Below are 27,904 nucleotides of genomic sequence, written 5' to 3'. Positions count from 1 at the left end.
TGGAGAAAAGGTGAGAGTGTTAGGCAGAAACCAGTGCAGTTCCCTTAGGGACCACTGCAAAAGATTTAGGACTATAGGTGGTTGGCAGTAAACCCAATTGGTAGCTGTCTGTACCACCCAGATTTACCTGGTAGCTCTGGCTGAGCAGTCAAACTTCTCTCAAGATGAGTTAGGCAGTATATAGAGTATACACAATAGGTACAGAGATACAGTAGCACAAGCAAACACTGACCAGAGCTTTGGTGTAAAAAGTATATAATTATTTATTTAAAGACACACTTGTAAATTACACTAGCACAAAAAGAGGTAAGTAAATTCAACACACAGTCACTAATATATATATATATATATGGGATACATTACTCACCGTAATCGTATTTCTGATGCTTGTATCTGCTTAGATTCACATGCTGTGCATAGGCCGACATCTAGTGGAAGCTGCGGAGTATTACAGTTTGTTTTTCGAAAGTCGAAAATGGGCGTCGACACAGGGCGTGCCAGTAATACTATCCCTAGTGTGACGTCCACTGTACCCATGATCCCTCACGCGTCTAGGATCCCCAGATTGTGTTTTTCCTGACATGAGGTAGCATGAGGAGTAGCGTGAGTACAGATAGTCCAAGCAGATAGACAGAAAGGTAGGACTACAAGCAACCATGCGCCTTCTCTCGGAGGGGAGGAAGGGTGGGTCGCATGTGAATCTAAGCAGATACAAGCATCAGAAATACGATTACGGTGAGTAATGTATCCCTTCTGAGGCTTGTGGAATCTGCTTAGATCACATGCTGTGCATAGATTAGCGAGCAGTACCAGAAGAAGGAGGTGGGATGTGAGAAGGGTCATGAGCAAACAGGTGTCTTAGAACCGCTTGTCCCACTTGTGTATCTGTCTTGGAATGAGTGTCAATGCAGTAATGCTGAGTAAAAGTGTGAATAGAGCTCCAAGTAGCTGCTTTGCAAATGGTGTCGAGGGGAACATTTGCAATGAAAGCCAGAGTGGCCCCAATGGCTCTAGTAGAGTGGGCCCTTGGCGTAAAGGGCAGAGTCTTTCCAGAAAGAGAGTAACACAGCTGTATACAGTTGATAATCCACTTAGAGATAGCGCCCTTAGAGACGCGATCCCCCTCTCTGCCTGTAGTCACGGAGACAAACAGTTGATCTGTTTTCCTTAGCGGTCTGGTTTTATTTACATAGTATAAGACCGCCCTACGCACATCTAGGGTGTGTAGTTTCACCTCAGCCGAGCTTTGTGGGTTTTGGAAGAAAGCCGGAAGCTTGATGGACTGGTTTACATGGAACTTGGATATGAATTTTGGTGAGAACCTAGGGTGTGTGCGTAAAACCAGTTTGTCCTTGTGGATAGTAAAGAAAGGATCTTGCACTGACAGAGCCTGAATTTCACTGACCCTTCTTATGGAGGTAATGGCTACTAAGAAGGCCGTTTTATAAGTCAGGTGTTTGAGACTACTTTTATGCATGGGTTCGAAGGGGGGGCCCATGAGCTTAGCTAGCACCACGTTGAGGTCCCATCCTGGCGGTGGGTTCGAAATAGGAGGGTGAAGTCTCTTTACTCCTTCCATGAAGGCTTTAACCACTGGTACTTTCCACCACGAGACCCTGTTATGGGATGTGGTGTAAGCCGAGAGGGCTGCCAGGTGTACCTTCAGAGAGTTAAAAACCAACCCTGCATCCAGCAGGTGGAGCATGTATGTTACAACGTTGGAAGGAGTGCAATCAACCGGGTTGATTTGTTTATTCTGGCACCAGATAACAAATCTTTTCCACTTGTCAAAGTAACAGTGTCTTGTATTTGGTTTCCTGGACTCTTTTAGAATGTCCATACACCTCTGTGGTAATTTGAGATGTCCAAACTCTATGACTTCAGGAGCCATGCTGCTAGGTTCATAGAGTTGGGTTCCTGATGCACTGTTTGACCTTGTTGCTGGGACAGAAGGTTGTACCAGGCTGGGAGTCTGATGGGCTCGCACACCGCCATCCTGCGTAGGTGTGGAAACCATGGTTGTCTCGCCCACATGGGAGCAACTAGGATGAGCGTCATTGATTCCTTGTTCATCTTGTACTCCACCTTCCTGATGAGAGGAGTTGGTGGAAAAGCGTACGCAAACATCCCTGACCAGTTCATCCACAGGGCATTCCCCTGGGAGTCCGTTTGGGGGAACCTGGATGCAAATCCTGGGCATTGTTTGTTTTCGCTTGTGGCGAATAGGTCTATAGTGGGGAAACCCCACTGAGAGAAGAGATCTTCTACTACGTCTCTGTGAAGGACCCATTCGTGTTCTTCTGGGAGGGAGTCTCTGCTTAGAGCATCCGCTAGGGAATTGAGCTCCCCTGGAACATGTTGCAATGACAGGAAGATGTTCCGTCTGAGTGCCCATATCCATATTTTCTGGGCAAGCTTGGACAGATTTTGCGAACGAGTCCCTCCTTGCTTGTTCAGATAGAACATGGCTGTCGTGCTGTCCGTCCTGATCTGCACCGACAAGTTCAGTAGATGGGGCTCGAACGCCTGCAGCGCTCGGAATACTGCCAGAAGCTCTAGCAGATTGATGTGGTTCTTGGCTACTGAGTGAGACCAGAGACCCTGAGCTGTGTGGTGGAGATGGTGAGCTCCCCACCCAGTTAGGCATGCATCTGTAGTCACCACTGCCTGTACTTCGGGATCGTAAAAGGGTTTCCCCTTTGCGAGATTCTCTCTTGTCCACCAGTGTAGGCTCTGTACGAGTGTTGGCGAAACGACCACTAGATCGTCCCACTGACCACTTGCCTGAGACCACTGTTTCGCCAACCATTCCTGCATGGGACGCATGCGCAGACGCGCGTGGGGACCAGGTAAATGCATGACGCCATCATGCCCAGTAACCGCATAGCTTTGCGTACTGTTATCTGTTGACCTGACTGATAATGCGGAATTTGCAGAAGTATATTCCGAATTCTTTCTTCCGAAGGGAAGGTCAATTCTTTCTGAGTATCTAGGATAGCTCCTAGAAACTGTTTTGAGGTGCTTGGCACCAGACTTGACTTTTTCTCGTTGATAGAGAAGCCTAATTAGTGGAGGAGGTCGATAGTCCTCTGAATGTTTGATCTGCAGATTCCTGGGGTTTCCCCCGTTATGAGCCAGTCGTCCAGATAAGGGTACACTGGGATTGCCTCCCTGCGTAGGTGTGCAGCTGCCACCGCCAGTACCTTGGTGAATACCCTTGGTGCTGAAGCTATCCCGAAGGGCAGTACCTTGAATTGGTAGTGGCGACTGTCCACCTTGAAGCGCAAGTATTTTCTGTGCGCCGGGAGCATGGAAATATGAAAATAGGCATCTTTCATATCCAAGGTTGCCATGTAATCCCCCTTTTTTAGGAGTGGGATTACCTCTTGTAGCGTGGTCATACGGAATTTTTGGGGCTTGACATACTTGTTGGCAGGCCGTAAGTCCAATACTGGGCGCATTGTTAAATCTTTCTTTGGCACAAGGAAGTAAGTTGAATAGATACCCTTGTTTACCTGGTGTCCTGGGACGAGTTCTATCGCGTCCTTTAGGAGCAGATTGTAGATTTCCTCGAGGAGGATCTTTTGATGTTCTAAAGAGTGGACTTTTTGTCTTGGAGGGTGGTTTCGGGGACGTTGCAGTAGTTCTATACAGTACCCCTTGGATACCGTCGACAGCACCCATCTGTCGGATGTTATCCTTTCCCATGCCTGGGTGAAGCTGGATATTCGTCCCCCTACTGGGGTTGCATGGGAAGGGACCCTGAAATGAGCGTCACTGCTTTGGTGGAGGCGTGCCGCCTCCTTTACTGGGGCTGCCTCTGCCTCTACCACGTCCTCTTCTACTAGCCCTACCATACCCCTGGGTAGACTGTTGTGAGTTGGTGTTCCACTGTGTACCCTGGGTGTGGGAATAGCTATTTCCTCTATTGGAATTTTGGCCGCGGGGGCGACGAGAATTGCCGTTCCCTCTTTGGTTAGGTGGTTTTGTAGTTAACTGGCCAAGGGATTTGAGGGTGTCGAATTCCTCCTTAGCGTTTTTTAGTGCGTCCTCGACTGCCTTTCCAAACAGGAGATCACTTTCCACTGGTTTGTCTAAGAGTGCAGCTTGTGTTTCTGCTCTGAATCCCGACTGCCTCAACCAAGCATGTCTTTTGATGACAGTCCCCTCTGCTATAATTCTACCCGCATTGTCTGTGGCGTCTAAAGTTGCTTTTAAAATGCAGCCTGAGACGTTTCTTCCCTCTGCACAAATGCGAGATAGCTGGCTCTTAAGGGGTTCGGGAGCGGAATCTATTAGTGCTGCCACTTCTTCCCACTGATGGCAGTTGTAGCTGGCCAACAGTGTGGTGGAATTCGCGATTCTGGTTTGGTAGGCTGCCGTGGAAGCTACTTTTCTACCAAAACCATAGAGTTTCTTACTTTCCTTGTCGGGGGGAGCCTCCGAGGAAGATAATGGGGTTCCAGCTCTCTTGCGGGTGTTAGTTACGACTAGAGAGTCTGGCTTAAGTTGGCCTCTAATATATAGAGGGTCCGACTGGGCTGCTTTAAACAGCTTCTCTACTCTCGGGTTTACAGGTCTTGTCAGGTTTGGGTTGACAAGGGATGGTGTTATTCTGCGTTGAATAGATTTCAGGATGGGAATGGTCTGGGCTACTGTCTTCCTTTCCCCTATTAGTTCCTCCGCGAAGTCCCTCTCTTCTTGGACACCTTATGTGTCTATGTGGAAGTGGTTAGCTGCCCGAGAGAGCAGTTCATTCAGGAGGGGCTGATTATCTATTGGGGAATCAGACACTGGGGCTTCCCTTTCGACTGGTGAGTCCATTCTGAAAATATCTGGGCTATTTTCTGGCTCATCCTCGTCTTCGTCCTCCCCGTAATAATCTGACACTGCGAGATCTTCTGGTGTCTCAAAATCCTGGCCCTCTATAAGGGAAGAGTCTCCTTGGCCTGTAGGGAAAAGGCAAGAATAGGGTTGGACCTCGAAGGGGTCTGAAGCCCTTAATGGCGTCTCGACCCGGGGCCTTTTATTTGAAGGGATAGGGTCCCTTGAACCTGAGGGAGAAGATTCCTGAGGGTTTAAAGCTAGTAGTTGGTCAGGGTGTCTTTCGAAGAAATTTGCTAAGGAGGACATCCTTGACATTACTCTGTCAATGTCCTCGCATGACCAGAGTTTTGAGCTTGGGGTGACCTTGCTGGAACTCTCTATGGACTGTCCCTGAGAAGACTTGGACGGGGAAGTCAGTTCTATTGTTGTGGGGGATTGCAAGGGTTGTCTCCTTTGTTGCTTACCCCCTTCCCCGTGGGTGGAAGTGTGTTTACCCTTTCCCTTATCTTTCGACGCCTGGCGTCGAGGATCGGAGGTGGAATCCCTGTGTTTCGAACTAGGCTTCGAAACTGGGCCCTCCTTACTCCCAAGTGATGTACCCTTTCCCTGGGGTGCAGGCTCGGGATGGAAGCCGTGTTCGTCTCCGGACGAGTGATCTTCCGTGATGTTAATGGGCGAGGCACTATGTGCAAGTGTGGAGGCTTGCCTGACGTCGTGCGGCGACCTCGACCGGGACCGCCCAGAGGACGTCCTTTCGGACCGCTCCTTCTGTGCCTCTTTCCGAGGTTTCGACGACGTCGAATCTCGGGTGGCTTTATTGTGTTTAGCGTGTGTATGTGTAACGCTCTTGTCGCCGGGGGACTTCCCCATAGTCGCCGGGACGGACGACCTTCCGAGGCCGGGGACGTGCGTTAGGCTGTCTTTCGACGCCTTGGTGCCCTCGCCGTCCGAAAGTCCGGCGTCGCTGCCGTCGCTGAAGGTACCCTCCGCCTCCATAGCTGCTAGCTTGGCGTGGTGGGCCCAACGCTTGGTGGAGCGGTCCTTAAGAGTTTTGGTCTTAAACCTGCTACAGGCCCTGCAACCCGCCTCGGGGTTGTCTCTGGGCAGGCAAAGGTTGCACGTAGCGTGCTTATCTACCCAAGGGTATTTCTTATTACACTTGGGGCAAAACTGAAAGGGCGTACCCTCCATACGCGCCTGTGGGCAGCGGGCAAGTGTGTGTAGGTAAGAAGGTGTCTATAACTGAGTGTGGAAGTGTACCACCCCCCACTCTCCCTACTTGTAGGGCCGAGGCCAGCGGCCCAGGCCCGAGCCGAGGCGGAAGCCTCAAGGCCCAATCCGTCGGGTTTCGACGTTGATCTCCTCCCCGGTTCTGCGTCGAGATGCTGCGACGTAAGGGTGACAAAACGGGGCAAATTAGAATTATTTTAAGTGCAAATATGGCAAAGCCAGGGAACTCCGATGAAGTGCTTCCTACCAGAATGGCGGAAAAAAACAATCTGGGAAACCTAGACGCGTGAGGGATCATGGGTACAGTGGACGTCACACTAGGGATAGTATTACTGGCACGCCCTGTGTCGACGCCCATTTTCGACTTTCGAAAAACAAACTGTAATACTCCGCAGCTTCCACTAGATGTCGGCCTATGCACAGCATGTGATCTAAGCAGATTCCACAAGCCTCAGAACTATATATATATATATATATATATATATATATATATACACAACCCTGATTACTTATTAGACAAGTCTTAGTGAGACACACCACTTACTTTCAGACAGAGGTGAGCGCTTCACATAAGATGGCACTCTAATAAGTTATAGAAAAAGGGAGGGAAAAGGCAAAGTTATGGAAGCACACAATTTCAATACCTTTCAAAGAAACACAGTGTGGCAGGTTAGGCAAAGTCTACTGGAGAGCAAGGAAGTTCAAATGCCAGGCCCACTCTTAGAGAGAGCAAGCGAAATGTGTCCAGGATCACACAGTGGGGTTATGCCCAAAGAGTCTTTGTAGATAGTTCACAAAAGATTGAGATCAAGTCAGGAAAAGTTAGTTAACAGGCCCCAGGCTAACCCAGGTTAGAAAGTCGAGGATTTACTGTCACCCCGAACGATCTGTCGCAAGGGAAGCCAGGCGGGACACAGTACCTGAAAATGGGAAGAACGCTCCAGCGGGGGCCGTTGTTCCTGGCAGCGGGTGCAAGTCGGTGTTTCGTCCAGAGGAAGAGGAGGTCTCGACGTGGAGGAAAGCTGAAGGTCGTTGCACTGCCAGGAAAGAAACCAGCCGCGGAGTTTCCCGGTTACAAGGTACCACCCTTTTCTTTGCGGTAGTGGTAAACCGTGGTAATCCGGTTGCCGGGGTGCTTGGCACGGGCAAGGCGGCCACAAGATGGTCCAGGAAGGCGAAAAGACGGGAAAACTGGTTATCCCCACCTGTCAAAGGAAGGAGACTCTCCGGGCTGGAGATCTCCTCTGTCGTCGGGAAAAGTGGTGAGACAGTTCAGCAGGGCTCCACCGGTGGTGTCGTCGTTGCAGGTCGGCTCGGCTTCTCCCTCCTAAGATTCTTTAGGTCCTGTGGCGACTTCTGAAGTTCCAGTCCTCAAAGCCCTGCTTTTATGCAGAAAACCCCCATTCATTCAGCCTAGCTGTCACTCAAACATGCTAAGTGGTGAGCCGGGCAGCTCACCACTTGGGCCAATCACACAAGAGTGCGACTTGAGTTGCCGAGGCATCTCAGTCCAGGGTGCCTAAACCCCCTCCCACACCCACTGTGGTACCCAGACAGAGTGGCACCACTTTTGGAGGCTTCTGGGGAGAAGCCTGCCAAAAAGTGGAACAAAGGGTGCGACTTGGGTTGGAGTCACAGAAGCGAACACAAATGCCATTTTGGAACCAAGTTTCGGCAAAAAAATACCAACCAGTGAATTTATATTAATTTAATGAACCGGCGGTATGTTTGAGGCTATATTAAAAAGTGGTAGCCTCGAACAATGGGAAAATCCCATAGGAATATATTTGCGGTCGAATATAAAAAGTAGTATCCACTGCCACCAGCCAAAACTCGGTCGGTGGGGACTGGACAGTGCCCCCTCGAACAACAGACCCCGGGGCAATCGAATTGCCCCGACCAGTACGTCCACAATATGATGGTTTGTACTGGTTCTGTTCACAATTTAAGACTGGTAAAGCCAATGGTGACTTTACATGCCCTGGGAGACAGCAGTCAGTCCCAGGGTATGGAGTCTATGTTTGGGGGTCGCTACGACACCCCTGGGTTACGGCACGGAGGGTGCTGTGTAACCCACATACCAAAAACACATGAAGCCATATGGGGTAAAGGAGCCCATAGCCCATAAAACACATACAAAGTCAAAGGAACACCTCAAATCATGTCTAAGAGTGGGAGGAAAAGAGTCTCACTCTTAGCAGGAGAAAAAATAAACCCCAAAAATCCAGCAAAGCTGCTGGGGGACTCAGGTTTGGGAAATTAGCCTTTACAGAGAATGGAGCCAGGAAAATGAGGAAAATGGTCAAAGGTACTATCAAAAGGAGGGGCGAGGAGTTTCAGCTGAAGAGAAGGCTGTGGAGCAAGCAGTGGAGAGGTACCGGCAGAAGGAGGATCTAGGAGGAATCAAGGAGGATGATGAACTAAGAATTTAGGTTTAGGAGGGGTGGATGGTAGTGCAGAACCAGCCAGTAAGTAGGGGAGGTTTCCGGTCTGGCAAAAGACTGGAGGTAGGGGTGGGACCGTGACCTGAAGGGGTGCAGCTCCATGTGGGAGGAAGAAACAAGCAAGCATGTGGCATGATGTTAAGGAGGAGCAGGAAAAGCTCTGGAGTAGAGAAGCTATAGAAAGAGAGGGAGAAGAGACTAGGACTCTAGGAGAGGGCTGTGGTGGAGTCCTCAAAAGCCTACTTGTGGAAATTATGAAAATGCATGGCTCCACCTGGGAGTAAAGGAGAACCTCCTACCATAACTGATCCTGGAGGGAGAGGTTCAGGCAATGACTAAGGCCTACCACCGGATGGCAGGTGGTTGTATCCCACTGGCAGCGAGGAGGTGAATAAGGAGAAGCTTGAGAAACTTACCCGAGACAGTGGGTGACAGAGGGAGATCCATCCAACCATTGAGAAGTTTGTGACCAGAGCTTTTTATTTACTGGCTTGCGACCACTGTGACCTTTTTTTATGACCATCTTCCAGAGACGTTGGTATCACCACAGGGGCACCGGGTCACCGGTGTTAAAAGACCCCAAGCACAGTCTCCTTGAGCTATACGCGCCAGAAATGTGTGACAGATGTGTTTTCAGTGATGGAGGCAGACTCTGTTGACTTAACAGTAATGTGGATGACGTCCACCAGGACTCATACACGGTGCTTTAACCTCCACTTCCCTGACTACCGAACATTCTTTTATTTGCCCTGATGAAGGATGGGCCACCGCTTATGGCTGCGGCAACAGCCGAAACTCGAATTGGCATGTGATGAAGATTCTGTGTAGTTATGAAGTGCTTTGCCAGTTTTTAAGCAATATGTGGGATTAATCAAGCATTCATTGCTTATACACCTTAGTAAATGTATTCAAATTGGTCTGTATACCCATGAGTTGGATGCAGTAACAGGTGATATTGTTTATATCCCTGGTCACCAAGTTTTGTTAGTATTTCTCTAGTTTGTTTCACAAGCCCTCGGTTTGTGTTCTACTTTTTTCACTATTGTCCCCGGGTGTGTAGTTATGGTGTTGGTTCACTAACCTTGCAAGTGCACAGGGAAGTGTTCTAGTGACTCTGCCGCGTGGCAATTCTGTGTGTGCAATATCTTATGATATGTATTGTATTGTTTGAGCTTGTGATGTGGTACGTTTCAATTTTTCTTCCATTCTATTTGTGAATGTACGCTAACACAAGTATCTGTTTGTCTGCTCAGATAAGCAATCAGTCTACAGAAAAAGCAACTGTTTTTCATGTCTATGTCCATATTTGTTGATCTATTTGCACTAAGCACCGTCTCAAAAATAATTGTGATCAAATAACTTCCTTTTAAATGCAATTAAGTGAGTGATTCCATGTAAGTGTACAGCTACCTTTGTTCTTCTCCTGTGTTGTTGATAGGGAGCAAAGAATGGGAGAATACAATTGCTTTAAGTTAGCAAACATTATTTCTCAGCATTGAGCGATTCCAAATTGAAACATTTCAATAACCTGGTCATCCAATTAAAAAAAAAAAAAAAAATAAATAAATAAATAAATAAAAAATATTACCAATAAACTTACCTAAGCTTTCACCCAATACTTGTTCAACAAAAGGCCTGAAAGAAAGGAGCTGGTCGATGAGGGGGTCCAGTGCAACCAGAAAAACGCATGCTATTTCATCCCTGTGTGACTCGCACATACTTGTAGCATAGAGACTGGGGTCAAACTTGCTGAAAAAAGTACATATAGTATTGCTAAACATTTCAAGATGTTGTAACTACAATCACATACACCATCATAAGAAAGAACATTGTACAATAAAGTGACTTGGCTCGAATCACATTCATTTGTGTGCACCCTTTGACAAATATTTAATACACTTGTCTTTAGAACAAGAAGATACGGTTTTGAGTAAAATAATTATAGAATGTAATGGCTTTCCTCATCATACCATCATACAACACTACATCCCATTTCAAAGACCTGGTTTATGGAAGCCTTTCAGACAGATGAACAAGTTACTTCTTACCTTGTAACGTTCTTTCGACGGGATGTTCCCCCGACGTATTCCTCATCTTTGATAATACGTTTCCAGCTTGCTGGCCTCGGAATTTTTTTCTGTAGAGGGCGCTGCGCGTCGACGTCCGCCAAGTTGATGTCCCTCGACGGCCACCGTATCGGCGCTGACGTCACCATGCCCATAAATAGCCACGCGCTGCATCCGTTGCTCAGTTCCGTTTTGTAGCATAAGAAAAGTCATGCCTGATTTAGTTATTGACCTTGAAGGAGCGTAAGCTGCAACCACAAGGGAAGTATCACTGGAAGGATGGATGGGAGGGGCGATAAGGAATACGTCGGAGGAACATCCCGTCGAAAGAACGTTACAAGGTAAGAAGTAACTTGTTCTTCGAAGGGATTGTGTCCTCCGACGTATTCCTTATCTTTGATAGACTCCCATAGCAGTGGCATGTAATTGGAGGTGGGAGTGAGAATGTTATGTATCCCTTTAGGGATGGACCAAATGTAATACGGCCTTGCCAAATCTGGTCTCTTCAGTAGTGGAGGAATCTAGATCGTAAAATGTTGTGAATGTATGTGCGGACGACCATGTGGCAGCCGCATATATGTCTCGGATCGCTACCCCTCTTTGGAGAGCCGAAGAGGCTGCGATACCCCTGGTTGAATGAGCCCTGAGATTTTGGGGTGGCTCTTTCCCTGCCAGTTTGTAACATTCCAGAATGGCAAAAATAATCCACCTGGAGATGGTTTGTTTTGTTATGGGTAGTCCCAACTTGTGACCTGAGTATCCTACAAACAGTTGGTCTGCTGGCCTGATCCTAGCCATTCTGCTGATATGAAAGCTGAGAGCTCGCCTTGGGTCCAGCCTATGTAGCCTTTCCTCCTCTTTCCCTGGATGGGGAGGAGGGTAGAACGAAGGTAAGGTAATTTTCTGAGTAATATGAAATTCAGAAACCACCTTTGGGAGGAAATTAGGCTTCACCTGTAGGACAACTTTGTCCTTGTGGAAAATTGTATGTGGGGGTTTACAGCAGAGAGCTTGTAGCTCGCTCACCCTCCTAGCAGATGTTAGTGCTACCAATGGGACAGTTTTAAGCTTTAGAAATCTCAGCGAACAAGAGTGAAGTGGTTCGAATGGAGTGCCCATTAGGAAGTTTAAGACTACATTTAAGTCCCATAAGGGAACCTGGAATGGTTTTGGAGGATAAACATTAGTTAATCCCTTGAGAAATTGTACCACTAGAGGAAGTTTGAAATACGATGGTTCCTCCGCAGTGCGCTTGAAGATAGAAAGCGCTGCGAGATAGCCTTTTACAGTGCCAACTTGAAGGCCTGATTTGCCAAGTAGAGTAGAAACGATAACACCGTTGGTGTACCACATGAAAAAGGGTCGGTATTCTCTTCCCTACACCAGCTGCAAAATTTGTTCCAACGGCAGCGGTATAAAGACTTTGTTGCTGCCCTTCTGGCCGAAAGCAACACCTTCATGACGTCATCAAGGAGATAACAATCCTTGTACCTCACCCTTTCAGAAGCCAAGTGTGAAGGTTCAGGGTTCTGGTGTCTGGATGGAGAACCAGATTCTCTTTGAGTGGAAGACGGATTGGAGGGCAGATGGACATATCTAGAAGGTCCGGGTACCACGTTCTTCTGGCCCAATCCGGGGCAATTAGGATCATGGTTTTCCGGAATCTTCTCAACCTCCTGATCATTTGCGGAATAACAGGGACTGGTGGGAACGCGTAAAGGAGTGGAAACTCCCAGTTCACTACAAACGCGTCTCCTAGAGCTCCTCTCGGGGGAAATTCCCTTGAACAGAACAGATCGCACTTCCTGTTGGTGCTTGTGGCGAACAGATCCACCTGAGGGGTTCCCCAAAGGGCGACGATCTCTTGAAGGACTTCCTGAGCTAGCTCCCACTCGTGGGAGACTGTCCTCTGCCTGCTCAGAGCGTCCGTTGTCAAGTTCTTCTCTCCGGCTAGGTGGACTGCCGATAGAGAGATTCCTTCTTGGATTGCCCAAAACCAGAGCTGCATCGCCTCTCTGCACAGTGGCAGTGATCCTACGCCTCCTCTTTTGTTGAGGTAGTGCATGGCCACCGTGTTGTCCGTCATTATCAGGACATTTCTCCCCTGTACTGATGGCAGGAAAGCTTTCAGCGCTAGTCTGATCGCTCTCAGCTCCAATAGGTTGATGTGTAGTCTTAACTCTGATGGAGACCAACGACCGCTGATGGTCAAGTCGTTGGCATGGGCTCCCCACCCTGTGAGTGAGGCGTCTGTGACTACTGTTATCTCCGGCCATGGTTGCCAAAACAGTTCTCCTTTCAAGATGTTCTCTGGATAGGCCCAACATTGAAGGTCGCGGGCTACCTTGTCCGGAATCCGGAGGAGATCTGTCATTCTCCCTGAGAATTGCGACCACTGACTTCTCAGTGCCCATTGAAGAGATCTCATTCTCAGGCGATCCTCTGGCACAAGGAAGATGCAGGATGCCATGAGGCCTAGCAACCTCAAAAAGTCGAAGGCTGGGAGACGTTGGGCATTTTGAAACTTGGTGACCATCTGTAGAATATCTTGAGCCCTCACCTCTGGTGGTGAGGCTTTTCCCAGGGAAGTGTCCAGGACCGCTCCAATGAACTGGAGTCTCTGTGATGGTATCATCTGTGACTTCTTTAAATTGAGGGAGAAGCCCAGTTTGTGAAGGAAGTGGCAGACATAATCTAGCTGGGCCTGGGCCTGTTCCGAAGATACAGCCCTGATAAGCCAATAGTCCAGCTAGGGGTAGACGTGGATCCCTTCCCTCCTTAGACTCGCCGCCACTACCGACATCAGCTTGGTGAAGACCCTCGGGGCGGAGGTCAGCCCAAATGGCAGAACTCGAAATTGATAATGAGAGTCGCCAATTGCGAACCTCAGGTATTTCCTGTGTTTGAGATGGATTGGCACATGGAAATAAGCATCCTGAAGGTCCAGAGATACCAGCCAGTCCTGGAGCTGGAGGGCCTGAAGGATCTGAGAGAGAGTTACCATCTTGAACTTGTCCTTCCTGAGGAACTTGCTCAATTCTCGTAAGTCCAGGGTGGGCCTCAGTCCTCCGTCCTTCTTTGGTATGAGAAAGTAGGGGGGAGTACCAGCCCTTGTTCCTGTCCGCTACAGGTACCGGTTCTATGTCACCTTTCTCTAGCAGGTCTATAATTTCCTGCAAGAGCAGCGGATCTGGAACTTTTAGTGAGCTGTTCCCCGGTGGATGACTCTGAGGGATGTGTAGAAAGGGTAGGCAGTAACCCTGGGCAACTGTCTCCAATGCCCAAGCATCTGACGTTATAGCCTGCCATTCCGTCAGATGGTGAGTTAACCTGCCCCCTACAGGTGTATTGTGTGGAAAGGCCTCAGAGTGGTTTGGGGGCGGCTGATGCAGATGCCGAGGGTAAAGAGGCACCTGCTGCTGCTGCGGCCTTAGTACTTTTGACCCATCCACCTCGGGTGGATCACCTTTGGCCTCTTTGAGACGGCTGTCCTCTGCCTTTGCCGAAAGTGGAATAATAGCGAAAGGACGTCCTCTCCCAGAGGTTCCTGAGGGGTGAAAAGGAGTTTGGCGGATAGCAGCTCCTAAAGATTTTGCTGCTGCTTTAGAAGTCTGTAACTTTTCCAGACTGTCATCAGCCTTTTTTCCGAATAGTGAAGAGCCGTCAAAGGGCATATTCAAAAGTCTGGCCTGTACATCTGGAGCAAAGCCAGACTTTCGCAATCACGCATGCCTGCGGATTGTTGTACTTGCCGCCATGGCCCTGCTGATACTGTCAGCGGAATCGATGCCAGTTTGAAGTGATTCGCACATGGCATCTTTGCCATCTTTAATAATGTTAAGGAAGGCTTCCTTTTCCTCTCCTTCGGGTATGCAGTCAGCTGCTGATGAAGCACACTCCCATAGTGTGCGACTGAACCTGGCGAGCGTACAGGTGGCGTTGATGGACTTCAACGCCATACTACAAGCAGAGAAGACTTTCTTCGCCATAGAATCATACCTTTTGTCATCTCTATCCTGTGGGACAGTAGGGTAAGCGGTCCTACTGCTAGGTGAAGTTGCCGCTTGAACCACCAGGCTCTCTGGAGTCGGGTGTTTTGATAAGTATTCAGGGTCAGCAGCCGCTACCCTATACTTGGCTGACAATCTTTTATTGACCGCAGGGATAACTTCAGGAGTTTCCCAATTAGATGTAATTTTCCTTTGTAAGGCTGCATGGAAGGGGACCACAGGGTCCTCCTGTGGACCTTTGTCTAATATGTCTGTTAGGTCATCCTGTTGAAAAACAGGGGAAGGCGCAGACCAACCCATAAATTCAATAATTCTTGCCATAAGGGTTCTATAGGGTGTTTCGGCATGTTCCCCTGGGTCTGGCTTAACAAATTCCACTTCTGGGGAAGTGTCCAGCCCACTTGCCTCATGTAGTGACTCTTGTAGGTCCTTCAGCCTTCTTTCCTCAGAGGTGAAATCCTCTGAAATAGGCAGCGTGGTCCTCTGTAACCCAAATGTTTCCTGGTCAGAATCTTCCCCCTCTTCATAAATTGAAGATAGTCCAGGGTACTCTGACCTCTGAAATGGTGTAAAACCCATCTCTAAGGAAGAAAGAGCCAAACGTGTCATTATTGGGCGAGAAAACATCGATGCCGTCGACGCCGATGTGACAGGCTTCGAAGGAGTCGAAAAAACTGGAAGGGGTCTCGAAGAACTCGAGAGCATCGGGATCCTACTCGAGGACATCGACGACCGTCTCGGCATCGTGCCGGAGGCCCTTGGAATCACCGTTGGCTGTGGAGTAGCCTTGGTCTTCTTTTTCATCGGCGTCAACGATGGCATTGAGTCGATCGACCGATGTGTCGAGGAACCCTTCGACAACAGCGTCAATGGCGCCGATCCATGTGTCGAAGGAATCTTCGACGACGGCGTCAAACTAATAGACGGCGTTGAGATGGCTCGTGGCGCTCTCGGGTAGAATGTTTCGCCGGGTGCTGCGACTCGCGGCGTTTTGATTTTTTGGGTTTTTCACCCGGGGTATCACCCTCAGCTGTCTTCGAGGGGGTCAAGGCCGCGTTCTCGAAGACGCTTAACATTTTCTTTCTGAATTCCTCCCACTCAGCTTGAGAGCTGCGTTTTGTGGGACAGGAGACCCTTTCTGGGGACACAGAAGACGACGAGGAAGGGGACCTTCGACGTCTCTTTTTTGAGTGTCTTGATCTCGACGAATGGTGGGAGCTACTTCGTGATCTAGAATGGGAATGTTTTCGACGGCGAGGAGACGAATGTCTCGACTCAGCCGAAGAAACCTTCGAGGAGGTTTTGACTGATTTACCTCTCTCGAGCTTCCCCTTGCGCTCCTTCAAGGCTTTCGCCGTCATGGACATGCAGTCCTCACACTCCAAACAATGGTGCTCGGATCCCAAGCACCACAAGCAGATCCTGTGTGGATCCGTTATCGACATTTTTTTTACCGCAGTCTCGACATTTTTTGAAGCCGGATCGCGGCGTCGTCGGTTCCGATGAAGATGCCATCGAGAACGAGTAGGTTATTATTTGAGTAGATATAGAGTTATCCTGACTGAACTGAGCAACGACGTTCGAGGCCCCACGAAGCGCGGAAAAATGGAACTGAGCAACAGACGCAGTGCGTGGCTATTTATGGGCATGGTGACGTCGGCGCCGATACGGTGGCCGTCGAGGGACGTCGACTCGGCGGACGTCGACACGCAGCGCCCTCTACAGAAAAGATTTCCGAGGCCAGCAAGCTGGAAACGTATTATCAAAGATAAGGAATACGTTGGAGGACACAATCCCTTCGAAAAAGCACTATACAAAAAGGTCCAGCAACTGTTTTTTCTTTTTTTACACTTTTGTTTAAAATAACTTCCATAACACACACCAAGGCCCTCATTCCGAATTTGGAGGTAAGTTCCGTCGCTTACCGGCATGGCGCAAATAGCGTGTCCGAGCTGGCAGAAGCCCGCTAAAAGCGGGCTATTACGACTTTGCAGGCACAAGCTTTGCGCCATGCCGGTAAGGTACCTAGCGCCATGCCGGTAAGGTACCTAGCGCCATGCCGCAAAAGGGCCCCCAAAACCCCTTACCGACATGAAGTGCACCGTAGATAACACTACCGCCATAGTCCAAAGCTATTTATTTACGGTCACCGCTATTTATGGTCACCGTTAAATAGCGGAACCGGAAATAGCATCATCGCACAGGAACGGGAAGGAACACGGCGGCCATTTTTTTTTGTTTAGATATTTTTATTGATTTTCAACAGGAAAGGCAATACAAACAATTATATCAACAATGAATTCCATTTTGTCCAAATCAACAAAACCCTTGTATCCCAACAATTATTCAATGTTTCACATATTTGGCATAAATAACAGTGTTGAGTACAGATTATACAATACGCTATATCCTCAGTTGGTTAATTTGGGGCAATGAGAGAGAAAATGGGGAAGAAGAAAAAAATAAAAAATAAAAAAAAATCACCAAGTTAAGTTCATTGGGTCAGTTATCTCTCTTTTATCCAGTCAGAACTATGAATTCATTAAGCAGCATTAGCTATCAAGGGTTCAAAAACATGACTACCATCGTTGCTCGTTCTCTGTCAAAAGTGCTTAAGTACAAAGCTAACAGAACTATAGGCAATTCAAGAATTCATAAAGTGCTTCAAGAGTTGTGGTTGGAAGAACATGTGCCATCCTCACCACACAGGACCCCTGGGACACCAGTGAACGTCTGAAAAGTTAATCAAGCCATCCATGAATGCCAAAAGCACCCAAGAAGGGATCTGCCCGCCTCCGAAAGGAGCGCTTCAGCCCAGATGAACTCCAGATGCTCGTAGACACCCTACACAAGCATGCTGGGACTGTGTTCAGCAGCGACATGAGGAGGGACGCCGTGTTGCAAAAAAAGGAAATCTGGGCACTAGTATACCAGAAGGTCAGTGCAGTGGGCAAAACCCCCCGAACGGTCAAGGATTGCTGCAAAAAGTGGGATGACCTGCGGATGAGGGTGCAGAACATTCTTTCTGCAAATCGTGCCCAGTCCTTGACCAAGTTCTCCAATTAAGCTCACACCGTGGGAGGAAACATGTGCGGCATGATTGGGCCACAATCCATAGAAGGGGTCAGAGAGATGGAGTGTGGAGGCACGTCAGCTGCTGGAGGTGAGTGTCCAAAGCAAAAGTTGCTAGTCCAAAAGTGATGAAAGTTAACGGCAAATGTCTGTCCAAAGAGTGACGCCATGGTCGGCCACAAACACACTCCCTGTAAAGTATGCCGAAGCAAGTGAGACACAAGCCGGTGCCTGGTGCAAGGCCATAACGTACATGACACATACCAAACAAAGTAGCAAATTCCATGAGGCAGACAGCTTCCATGATCTAAATAGTGTACATGCCAGACAGCACAGTACCTGGCCAACATGAGTGACACCGACATATGCCTGCATGTACCACCCATGTATGGAATGACTTGCCGTTGCCTACACAAATGCCTATTACCCACAATTGTGTGGATGTGCAATCATACCAATGTATGTATACTGGCTATCCAAACATCACTCCTGCCGTCCCTCTCTTTCACCCCCACAGGCAGTGAGCATGACAGTGAGGAGCAGGACAGCAACCGTCCCTCCACATCCAGGGGCAAAGCCAGGGGGCGCTGTGTCCCAGCAAGGAGGCCACCTCTGGGACATATACCACCAGCAACAGCAAGGCCCGTGAAGGGCACACCACCCCCACCCCTCACTGAACTGCCTGCAGACACCTGTGCAACGCCACGTTCGTAGGGGCCCAGTGTGGCGGGGGAGGTGGCAGCCAGGGCCCCCCTCCCAGTTGAGGACAGCCCCAATGACATCTGGGGAACCATTGAGGACGACTATGAGGAAGTAGTCCACACCCCAGCACAATTGTCAACCCCCCCAGGTATCCATGAGTGACACTGGTGATGCCAACACACCGGAGCAGTCTGGGCAAGGACAGACACAGGGACATATCAGTCCCGTATACAGTCCTGAGGAGGATGAGCCGGCAGGACATGGCAACCCAATCCCCAGCAGGGCCACTGGTGCAGCTGCAGGAGCACAGCGGGCTGACCAGCTCTCTGCCCTAACATCGGAATTTGTGCAGGACAATCGGCAGGCCAAGGAGGAGTGGCGTGAGGATTTGAGGGCACTGGGCCAGTCCATCACCGAAAACACAAACCGCCTCTGCGAGGTGCTCGGCCGCATAGCCAATGCTTTGGAGGCTGCTCTTCCCGGCCAACATCCTCAGCATGAGGACACACCGGCCACAAGCAACTCTACTCAGACCAGCCCGCTCCGTCGGTCGCAGCGCCGACGGGACATGCCTCCCCCTGGCTCTGGAAGCGCTGAATGACTGTACTGGCAGCCTCATTTGGGCTCCGTGGACCCTATGGGACTAGTGTGGGGTTGTTGTGGGGGGAGGGGGATGAGGGTGTGTGGGGGATTTGAGGGGGAGGGGCGTGAGGGTGTGTGGGGGAGTTGTGGGCGGAGGGGGAGGGTGGTGGAGGGTTTATTTTTCATGTTCATATTTTGAGTTTCAATACACCGATTGTGTTACAAAGAAAAAAAACAGAGTGGACATTCATCATTGCGCATGTGTCATTTAATCTTGCACAGTGCATAGTGTACATGTATCCCCACACCCAGTACCTTATGTCCTAACATTATGTCACCCTCTGCCGACTTGCGTGTCAGAAATATTGTGCGATCACTGACTGCCGCACAACACGTCCCTCCTGTGCATCGGCACTGTGATGATGTCCTGCCACATCTTCCTCCTCCCCTTCATCATCATCATCATCATCAGGTGGTAGCAGTTCCATGTCAGGGGGCAGGGGCACGTTCCGGCGGATGCACATATTGTGCAGCATTACACATGCCATGGTGATCTTGGCCACCTTCTCATGGCTGTAGAGGAGTGCACCACCCGACCGGCTGAGGCAGCGAAATCGTGCCTTCAACAGGCCAAAGGTCTGCTCAATTACCACACGTGTATGGGTATGGGACCGATTGTAGTCCTCCTCGTGCCTGTTCTGTGAGTTTCAGACAGGGGTCAGGAGCCCCGGCCTCAAGGGATAGCCACCATCACCTGCATGAGAGGCGAATGAAGGTAAATGTTCGCACATTCATGTTGGACAACTGTACTAGTCTCACAAGGCTGCAGGTAATTTGTGCCCTCATGCACATGTCCCTGGATGTATTGACCCCATTTCAGGTCCCGCTATGTGTCCTGTGCAATGGACTAATGGTGTGGGTTGCATCTTCAAGATGATTCATGGTGTGCACTGACATCTTGTTGCAGTGCATCGTATATGCATACAGCAGTGTTGGAGTAAAATCAGTGATGTGTTGTGTTCTGTGGGATTTGGTAGTAGGCAGCGTTGGCTGTAGTCAGTCCAATATTGGGCATTCTGCACTGATCATTTCCATGGTGACATGCAGCACTCCTATGGGTGTGCCGAACCAGTGACACACTGTATCATCCCTGGTTGGATCAGTTCAATGCACTCCCAGGGATGATTGTCCTGTGTTGTGATATGCTGGAGACAGCAACATAGTGCTGTGGGATGTATTTACCCATGCATCCGAGCCCTACCTCAAAACTGTGCAGTACTGACATGGAAAACCTCATGATGGCCAGAGCTTCCCAGAAAATGCACAGGGAAATGCATGAAGAATAGGCTGCCACCCATTTTTGCCGATGTTATGGGCACAGAAGGACACTGCCTAAAACCACCATTGGACTACCCACACAGTAGTCTGAAACCATTGGGAATGGCAATGCTGATTGCCAAAAGCAAACCCATAACTGTTGGGAATTCATTTTCTTAAATCTCAAAAATGGGTGCAGTACCAGTACTCACCACTATCCAAAAGCCGGCAGTTTAAAACCACCCTGTGTTTCTCTGAAGGCAAGCCAAAGTGCCTATTTCAAACATTGCAACATGTGCAAAATATTCACTGAACACCAGCAGACATTTGGTAGAATGGAGTTTTGTGTGCCTACAAAATCTGGGAAATGAAGAGCCCAGAACAATGCTTATAACAAAACTGGCTGAGCTATGGAGTCAGCAGTTTAAGTTGCACTGGATTTAAAGACACTAAAATCGAAAATGTTTAGATTAAATGAGTGACCTATGTTTGGTGTCACATGCCTTTGTAACTGTTGAAATGTCATAGTTTTGCACTTAGAATCAGCATTCTAGCTGCATATGTAAAAATGTTTAGTTTTATTTGAATGCAGGAACTGGGGAACAAAAAGTGACATTTTATCTGAAACCTGGCTTAAGGAACTGAATTCTGCCTGGCAACTACCCCCATCAGGAGTGAAACTTGAGTCACAGCTGTGTTCCCAGGCCTAGCTGCCCTTTTGCTGCTCACACTAAGGATATGCCATCTATCTGATAATTGAATTACCTGTGCTCTGCAGGAAAGTGAACAAAGCCCTGTCCTGGCTCAGGCAAAGGTTTTATTGGCAGGAGTCGTAAATGGTCGTAAAAAGTGGCTTCCTCCTGAGGAAAGGGGAGGAGCACTGCCTGTGAGAGCAAGCTGGCTTGGCAGAACTGGAAAAACCAGTGTTCAACCTTGTGCTGAGGGTAAACCACACCCCTTTGGAGCCAGAACATAACTTTAAAAAGATGAATAACTCATAGAGCGGACATGTGAAAATGTTATAAATGATACCATAATTCTTGTGATTTTTCTGCCCACATTTTAAGAGGTTTTTCGACCCGGTGGCGTGTTCAGGGGGGTTTTAGCGGAAAAGTGGGGATAACTCTAAATGTATGCATGTTAAAAATCTGAAACTTCATCAGTGAATGTCCGTACTCCCTGCGCACATGTATGTAAAGTTGGGTCAATGTCAGAAATTGCAAAATCAGTTAAAAAGTGAAATATGTGCCATTTCTGAATGCAAGCTCCCAGGAAGAGCAGAGCTTGAACAGGGGATACCTCCTGTAATGCATGATGGGTGCATATGATTTTAAAACAATATGTACCTCTGCAAATATGTATTTGTTTCAAATCTAGATTTGTGTGTAAGTTGACAGGAGGAGTGGACTTTCTGCAGGCTGTAAAATGACATCACTCTGACTCACAGTTCATTCCCCAATCAAATGATAAATGGAAGTTTGACCAATTAGAAGCTGAGAGAGAGGTAGGGTCAGTGATGCTAGAACACACCCACATTCTAAACACATAAAAGCAGACAGACAGGACAGATATGGACTTTTTCAAATCCATCTGCAGCGGGACGCTCTGCCGGAAAAATCCATACTTTACCTCCATCAAACCACCAGAGAACCAGAGAGAAAGCAGTGCTGTACCCAGAGAGACCCAGACCAGCAGAGAGAGCTGACCCAGATCACTGTGAAGTGCAGAGACCAGAGGCGAATTTAAAACCCTGACCAGATCCGTGATGAGGCCCATTTCACTCAAGAATATAGTGTGAGTACCTAGAAAACTGTGCAGAACCAATCTCCTAGTTAAAATAATATAATTCAATCCATTTTTAACCTAAGTAGAACTGCAGCTTAGCAATTGTGTTATCCTGCCATCATTTTTAAAGCTGAAAAAGTGTGCGTTTAAAATTTCAAATCTGAAAAACGACCTTTATTCAATCGCTCACATCTCCGCAACCGTTTGTGCTAGAGACTTTTATTTGGAAGCTGAGATCCTAGGCTTTCCTAGGACCCCAAAACGATAGAGATAGTCCTTGTGGTTCCTCTGTAATAGCGCTCGGCGCATCCGCGAATTTTGCCGCGATTTGCAAATTTCTTCACATGTAAAAAGCTGCTGCTGCTTGCCTTCCATTGCCAGAAATTCGTTTGACCTGCTAACTATCCCTGCATCATTGCTAGTGTGAGCCTGGACTAATATTAACTAGATACCAATCACCCTGAACCTCTGGAAGGGAATTAAAAGTATTTTAGCATACTTTTCAATTCATTGCCAGCACATATCAAAGCAATTTGGGCCTGTGTTTTTAAACTTCTGTTGTCTAAGCTTGCCGGGGTGAACTGAATCACATTTGATTGCATTTCTGAGAACTGTGTGTTTCCTTCCATTTCCTTGCCTTGCATCAAAGGGGGGGAGGGGATTGCCAGAGAAAAGTGATTACATTGTTTTGTTGAAATCATATTGAGTATTTCTATACTGCATTTCATTCATTCAACCTTGCATCCAGTTGAACTCTATAAAGCATTTTGTACCACCTTCTTCTTTTGTTCCTATTTACCAGTGTGCTACCTTACCATTTCATGTCAACTCCTTATTGATTATAGAGAAGCGTGTTAGTGCCAGATTCTCCGTTGTTAATATTTATCATATCAGATTAAGTGTGCTATTCAATTATTAATTTATTATAAAGTGTGATATATATATATTTTAAATTATCAAATAAACCTTTTAAACTTGCAAAACAGAACTACTTCTTGGCTCAGTGGGGTCAGGGGGGTTCCAAGAGAGGGGTGTTATATAGGGGTAGTCATCCAGAACGCATGAACTGGACATAAAGATATATCAATAAGGGTTTTCATTCAGTAGTCTAGACTAGGCGTTAACTTAGCTGTAGTGCTGAATTGAATCCTCTTACAAATTGGGGGCTCGAGCCGAGACGTTGGGTTAGATTTACCATTTGTGCAGCTTAATACAGTGTGCGAACTGACGGGATACATACATCCGGTCGGATCACCACGCTGCATTACGCTGTGAAGCATTCCTCAAAAGGGACACTCCAAGAAAAGTTCTGTTCTGCAAAAATAAAATACAAACTTCTGTAAGTCAGGACAGAGACCAATCTCTAGAATGACGACCTTAGTAGACATGAAAATAGCCAGAGAGCACCTCTTGCATAAGCTATTTGTGAGAGGTGAATGGACCGAACAGGGCCAGGATGTGTGGTTGCAGGCCATCACACAACAGGTCACTGAAACAGGGTCAGATATATATAGAGATCAGGGTCCCTTACATGTGGCCCTGAGTGAACTATATATGGCTCCTAAAGCCAAAGAGGAACACAATAAGATTGCCAGGATAGCAGCATACCTGTACCTATATATGGGAGACATGCAGGATAGATGTGCTGAAAGCCAAAATCTGGCAAATAGGCAACAGATGGCATTACAGAAGGCCCAATCTGATCTGGACTCTTCTGAGCAGAGGCTGCAGAGGAGCCAGGAGGCAGAAAATGATAGTAGGCAATATATCATTAAAATAAAAGAGGATATGGGCATCCTACAACAGGAAAAGACAGACCAGGATACCCGATTTCTGGCCCTGCAGAAGGAGCACCAAGACAGTTTGGACTCCTTACTGCAGAACCAGAAAAAGCTGGAGCAACAGATCAATTTCAACAGGGCATGCACAGAGCAGGTAGCCACCCTGCAAATCCAACTAGACAGAGAGAAAGAGGAGAGCAATAAACTGATCCTGAAAGACCTGGATACCCAGGCAGAGTTTGATCAGGAGCGCCAGAAAGCTGGTGCCTTCCAAAGGCAAAGGGACGACCTGGCGGCACAAATGCAGGCTCTTAGTCAGGAAAGAGACGCCTTAGGCCAGGAAGTCTGCCATTTAAAAAGAAAAATGGAAGAAAATCACCTGGCCCTCCAGGGGCGGGGTGATCTCCAAAAAGAAAACCAGAACTTGGTAGAGCACACCAGAAGGGTGGAAGATGCTCTAGCAAGAAAGGAGCAGGCCAATAGGGACATTGCCCAGGAGGTAAACCTCCTGCAGCAAAGACTGGCCCAGTTCTCCAGGACCAACCAGGAAGCACAGAGGGAGAATGAGGCCCTCTGTCAACACAATGATAGGCTCCAGCAACAGGTAGCGATGCAGGAGAAACTGATAGAGTCGAGTAAGGCCTTAACAGAGGAACTGAAGGCACAAATGCAGGCTCTTGCATTGCAACAGGGAGCAGGGGCGGATAGAGATGAGGTTCGCTGGGAAATGGAAACTCCGGAGCATAACCTCAGGAGCCCTAGTACCAGAGGCCCTCATACCTCTCAGTCCCTGGACTCTGCCACCCCCATGTCCCCTGGTGCACATGAGCACAGGGCCACAGGGATGGCAGATTACTATCCAGCTAAATGTATGGGGCTCATAGGCCAGTACCACTCAGGAATGGAGGGGTGGGCATCCGGGTAAGGGCACCCAAGTACAGTACAGTTCAGTGGGGAACCCCAGGAGAGTAGGCCCATTAAGGGCATCCTGAAAACCTCTGCCCAGTTAGGTCAGTGGAGGGGGTACCCATCAAATCCTGGCAGCAAGGAGGAATCTGAAGACTCCTCTGAACTGCGCAGGACACAGGAGACCAGGTCCCCACATTCTGCCAGCCATTCCCAGGCTCGCAGAATCCGGGAAAACCTGGAAGATCAGACGGGAACCTCTGGGAGCAGTGCCTCTGAGTCCGAGGATGAATGGACAAGGGTTACCCGAACCAAAAAGGCCAGTAAGGCAAAAAGGGCCTTGCTTAAGGACCCCTTAAAGCAGATTAAGGCGCTAAGTATTCTGTTTGGGAGCACTTAGAGTTGTTTGAACAAATGATGGAGACTTTCCATTTGAAGGACAGCCAAAGCTGTATTCAATATGTAAAGTGGACCTTCTCCCCGGAATACTCCAGTTTCTTTGCGGGGCGGAGGAACAAAATCATTTAAGATGGTCCACCTATAAGGCGGCCATCCTGAAACATTTTTCTGTTCACAGAAATCCTCAAGAGGCTCGCAAGGCAGCCTACAATTTGCAATGTGGGGAGGATCAGGCCCCACAAGAATTTGTGCAGGAGTTAAAGCATGCTTTTGCACAGACCACAAGAAGGGTGCGCACAGATAGTAGAGAGTTCATAAATACGTTTTTCCATGCCTTGCCCAAATATATCATGACCCAGCTCGTGAGGGATTTTCACGAGAAAAGATCTTTAGACTGGGTCATTGAACAGGCTACCCGGATCTATGAGGTGCAGAAACCGATAGATAGCAAAAGTAATGCCCAGAAAAACCCCAAAGCCAACACCACCCCTGCTGCTGCCAAGGTGGCAGAGGTAAAGGTCACCACCGTTTTAGATTTGGAGATGGGGGGGCCTAAAAACCTACCTGCACCTAATAATGCTAGGCCCAGAAGGTTCTCGGGCCAGTCACAGACAGGGAGCCAGGGAGGCAGCCCCACAAATGGGGTCCCTCGCTCTCCTGATTATGTAAGTCCCCGTTACAAGGGAAACAGACCCATCCTGGGTTATGTGTGGACTCCTTCAGCCCAAGGGGGGGGATCCAGCCAAGCACCTAACCCAGGGAACTTCCCTCCTAACTTCCCACCGGAGGGCAGAAACTCTCCAAATCCTGGGCAGAACTTTTTCCCCAGGTATCCACCCAACTTTCAGCCCCAAAACCATCCATCCTTCTTTCCCCAATTCCCTGAGCCCAGACCACTGAATCCGGGAGAGGGGAGGCCAAGGGTGGAGGGGTACCCAAATCTTCCCAACCCGGGGTATTACCAGAGGAGGGATAGCTACCCTTCCCGGGATCAGCCCAGGGGAGAAAACAGGGCCCCGTATCAGCCTGAGCGGGTTTCCCAGTTAGAGCGCCAGGTTCAAAACATGGCGCGGGATATGGGTCATATACTGAGGGCGCAGCAGAACCCTCAGATCAGCATGCCGGCGCAGAACGCACCCAACTCTGGACCTGGTGCTCCAGAACAATGACGGGGGCAGCACCCCGATAACTCACCGGTTCCCAGGGAGGAGGCACAAGGGGAAGGGGGGTGTAAAGCCTTGGAGGAAGCTTCCTTCCTCACTTGTAAACAGCCCCTGGAAACCCAGGAACCGGAAACAAAATCTCTGGCCCCTGAAAGTCTGCCTCCTAAGGAGCAGAGGGGGGGTAGGAGAAACAAAAGACCCAAACAGACTCAGTTTGAGGAGGAGGTACAGATCTTCCAATTTGAGGGAGAGGGATCCTCAGAGGATCCTGGGAAAAGGATCTTCTCCTTCAGAGAGGGGGGAACTCCTCCCAAAGAAAAATGGGTCCCTAGGAATGCAAATCCAGACTGGGGAGATGTGGAGACTGAGCTACCGCCGCCCACCATCTCATCCCAGAACCAACAGCAAGAAAATCCCCTGGTTCAAACCCATCCTGGGGACTGCCTCCAAAAAGGGGGGGGCAGCCCAGAACCGGAACCAGGGGAACCCACAATGGCTCTGATCTCCAGTTGCCAACTTTTTCTTTCAGATTCCCAAGACTCTCCACAGAATTCTGCCCAAATCTCTTCGCTATCGATGTCCAAAACCAGAAAGTTAGCCCACCAGTTGTCCAAAAATGTGCATTATCTGTGCCCCCTTGAGGAGAAGGAGGGAAGATATTATGCCCCGGTACAAGTACAGGGGCAGGGTACAATCTCGGCACTGGTGGACACTGGATCTCAAGCTACCCTTCTGTCCAGAAGGGCCTTTGATGAACTGAATGCAGGAAGGGGAGAGGATTACCAAATTCCTCTCACCTCTCTTCCGGGACAACTACAGAACTTTGACGGGAAGGAAATTCCCGTTGAGGGGACTGCAGACTTGGACATTAAAATTGGGCGACATAAGTTGAAACACCCGGTCATAGTTGTGACCCCGGAGGGCACCCCTTGTTTACTAGGGAATGACCTCCTGAGAAGGTTGTCACCCCTAATAGATTGTGTAAACAAGGTCCTCTGGACCCAGACTAGCCGACCAATAAAATTAAAACAGAGTGTCAACCATGTTAGTTTAAACGGCACATGCCACATGGTTGAACAAAAATCTGACCAAGTAGAATTTCACTTCCAGAATAGCCAAATTCCAGACGTGACAGTAATAGCAGTAGGACAACAGACTGGTGATGGGGGGTCCTCTCTGTTTCTGAAAATCAACCTTCCTTCCAGTTTAAGGTGGTATTCCACGCTGGAAGGAAACACTCTGAAATTCTATACCAATCCACAATCTGAAACTCCCACTCCTATAGTCCAGAAAGATGTGAAATCAGCTCAAAGCCTGGCTGATATTCAGCAAATTGGAGAGCAGTTGTTCATCCCTGTTCAGTTAAATGATGGGAAGGACTCTGTTCTCGCTCAAGTGTGTGAGAACAACGGTAAGAGCTTCATCAGCGAAGCCATGTTTCGCCAACTCCCAAAAGATCCAGCCATTCCCACCTTCAAACTGATAGACAAATGGGAAATGGACCTGGAAGCACCTATTTCCAAACATCTCCTGCCAAGCAGGTGTATGCTCAAAATCTCCATTGGCAACAAGAGTATAGTCCACAATTGTTGGGTCGTGCGAGACGTCCCTGCCGCCTTT

The 27,904-nt window shown here is 48.6% G+C and overlaps 1 protein-coding gene across 3 annotated transcripts in view; it reads right to left on the bottom strand.

Moving 5' to 3' along the window:
* FIRRM (FIGNL1 interacting regulator of recombination and mitosis) overlaps positions 1-27,904 on the bottom strand; it is a 1,502,596-nt gene that overhangs the window by 665,867 nt on the left and 808,825 nt on the right. For 2 of the 3 annotated variants that reach the window (XM_069641302.1, XM_069641303.1), the window contains exon 11: positions 10,102-10,250. In XM_069641302.1, coding sequence (XP_069497403.1) covers positions 10,102-10,250 — 149 coding nt within the window. Of the gene's footprint in view, positions 1-10,101; positions 10,251-27,904 lie in introns of those variants that run through there. The other variant, XM_069641304.1, reaches the window with a different exon arrangement.

The sequence above is a fragment of the Ambystoma mexicanum genome, chromosome 1q (assembly GCF_040938575.1).
Source record: "Ambystoma mexicanum isolate Mex_15411 chromosome 1q, UKY_AmexF1_1, whole genome shotgun sequence".
NCBI classification, from domain to species: Eukaryota; Metazoa; Chordata; class Amphibia; order Caudata; family Ambystomatidae; genus Ambystoma; species Ambystoma mexicanum.
Note: the sequence above shows the minus strand (reverse complement) of the source record. Positions and strands in the feature narration are given on the sequence as shown.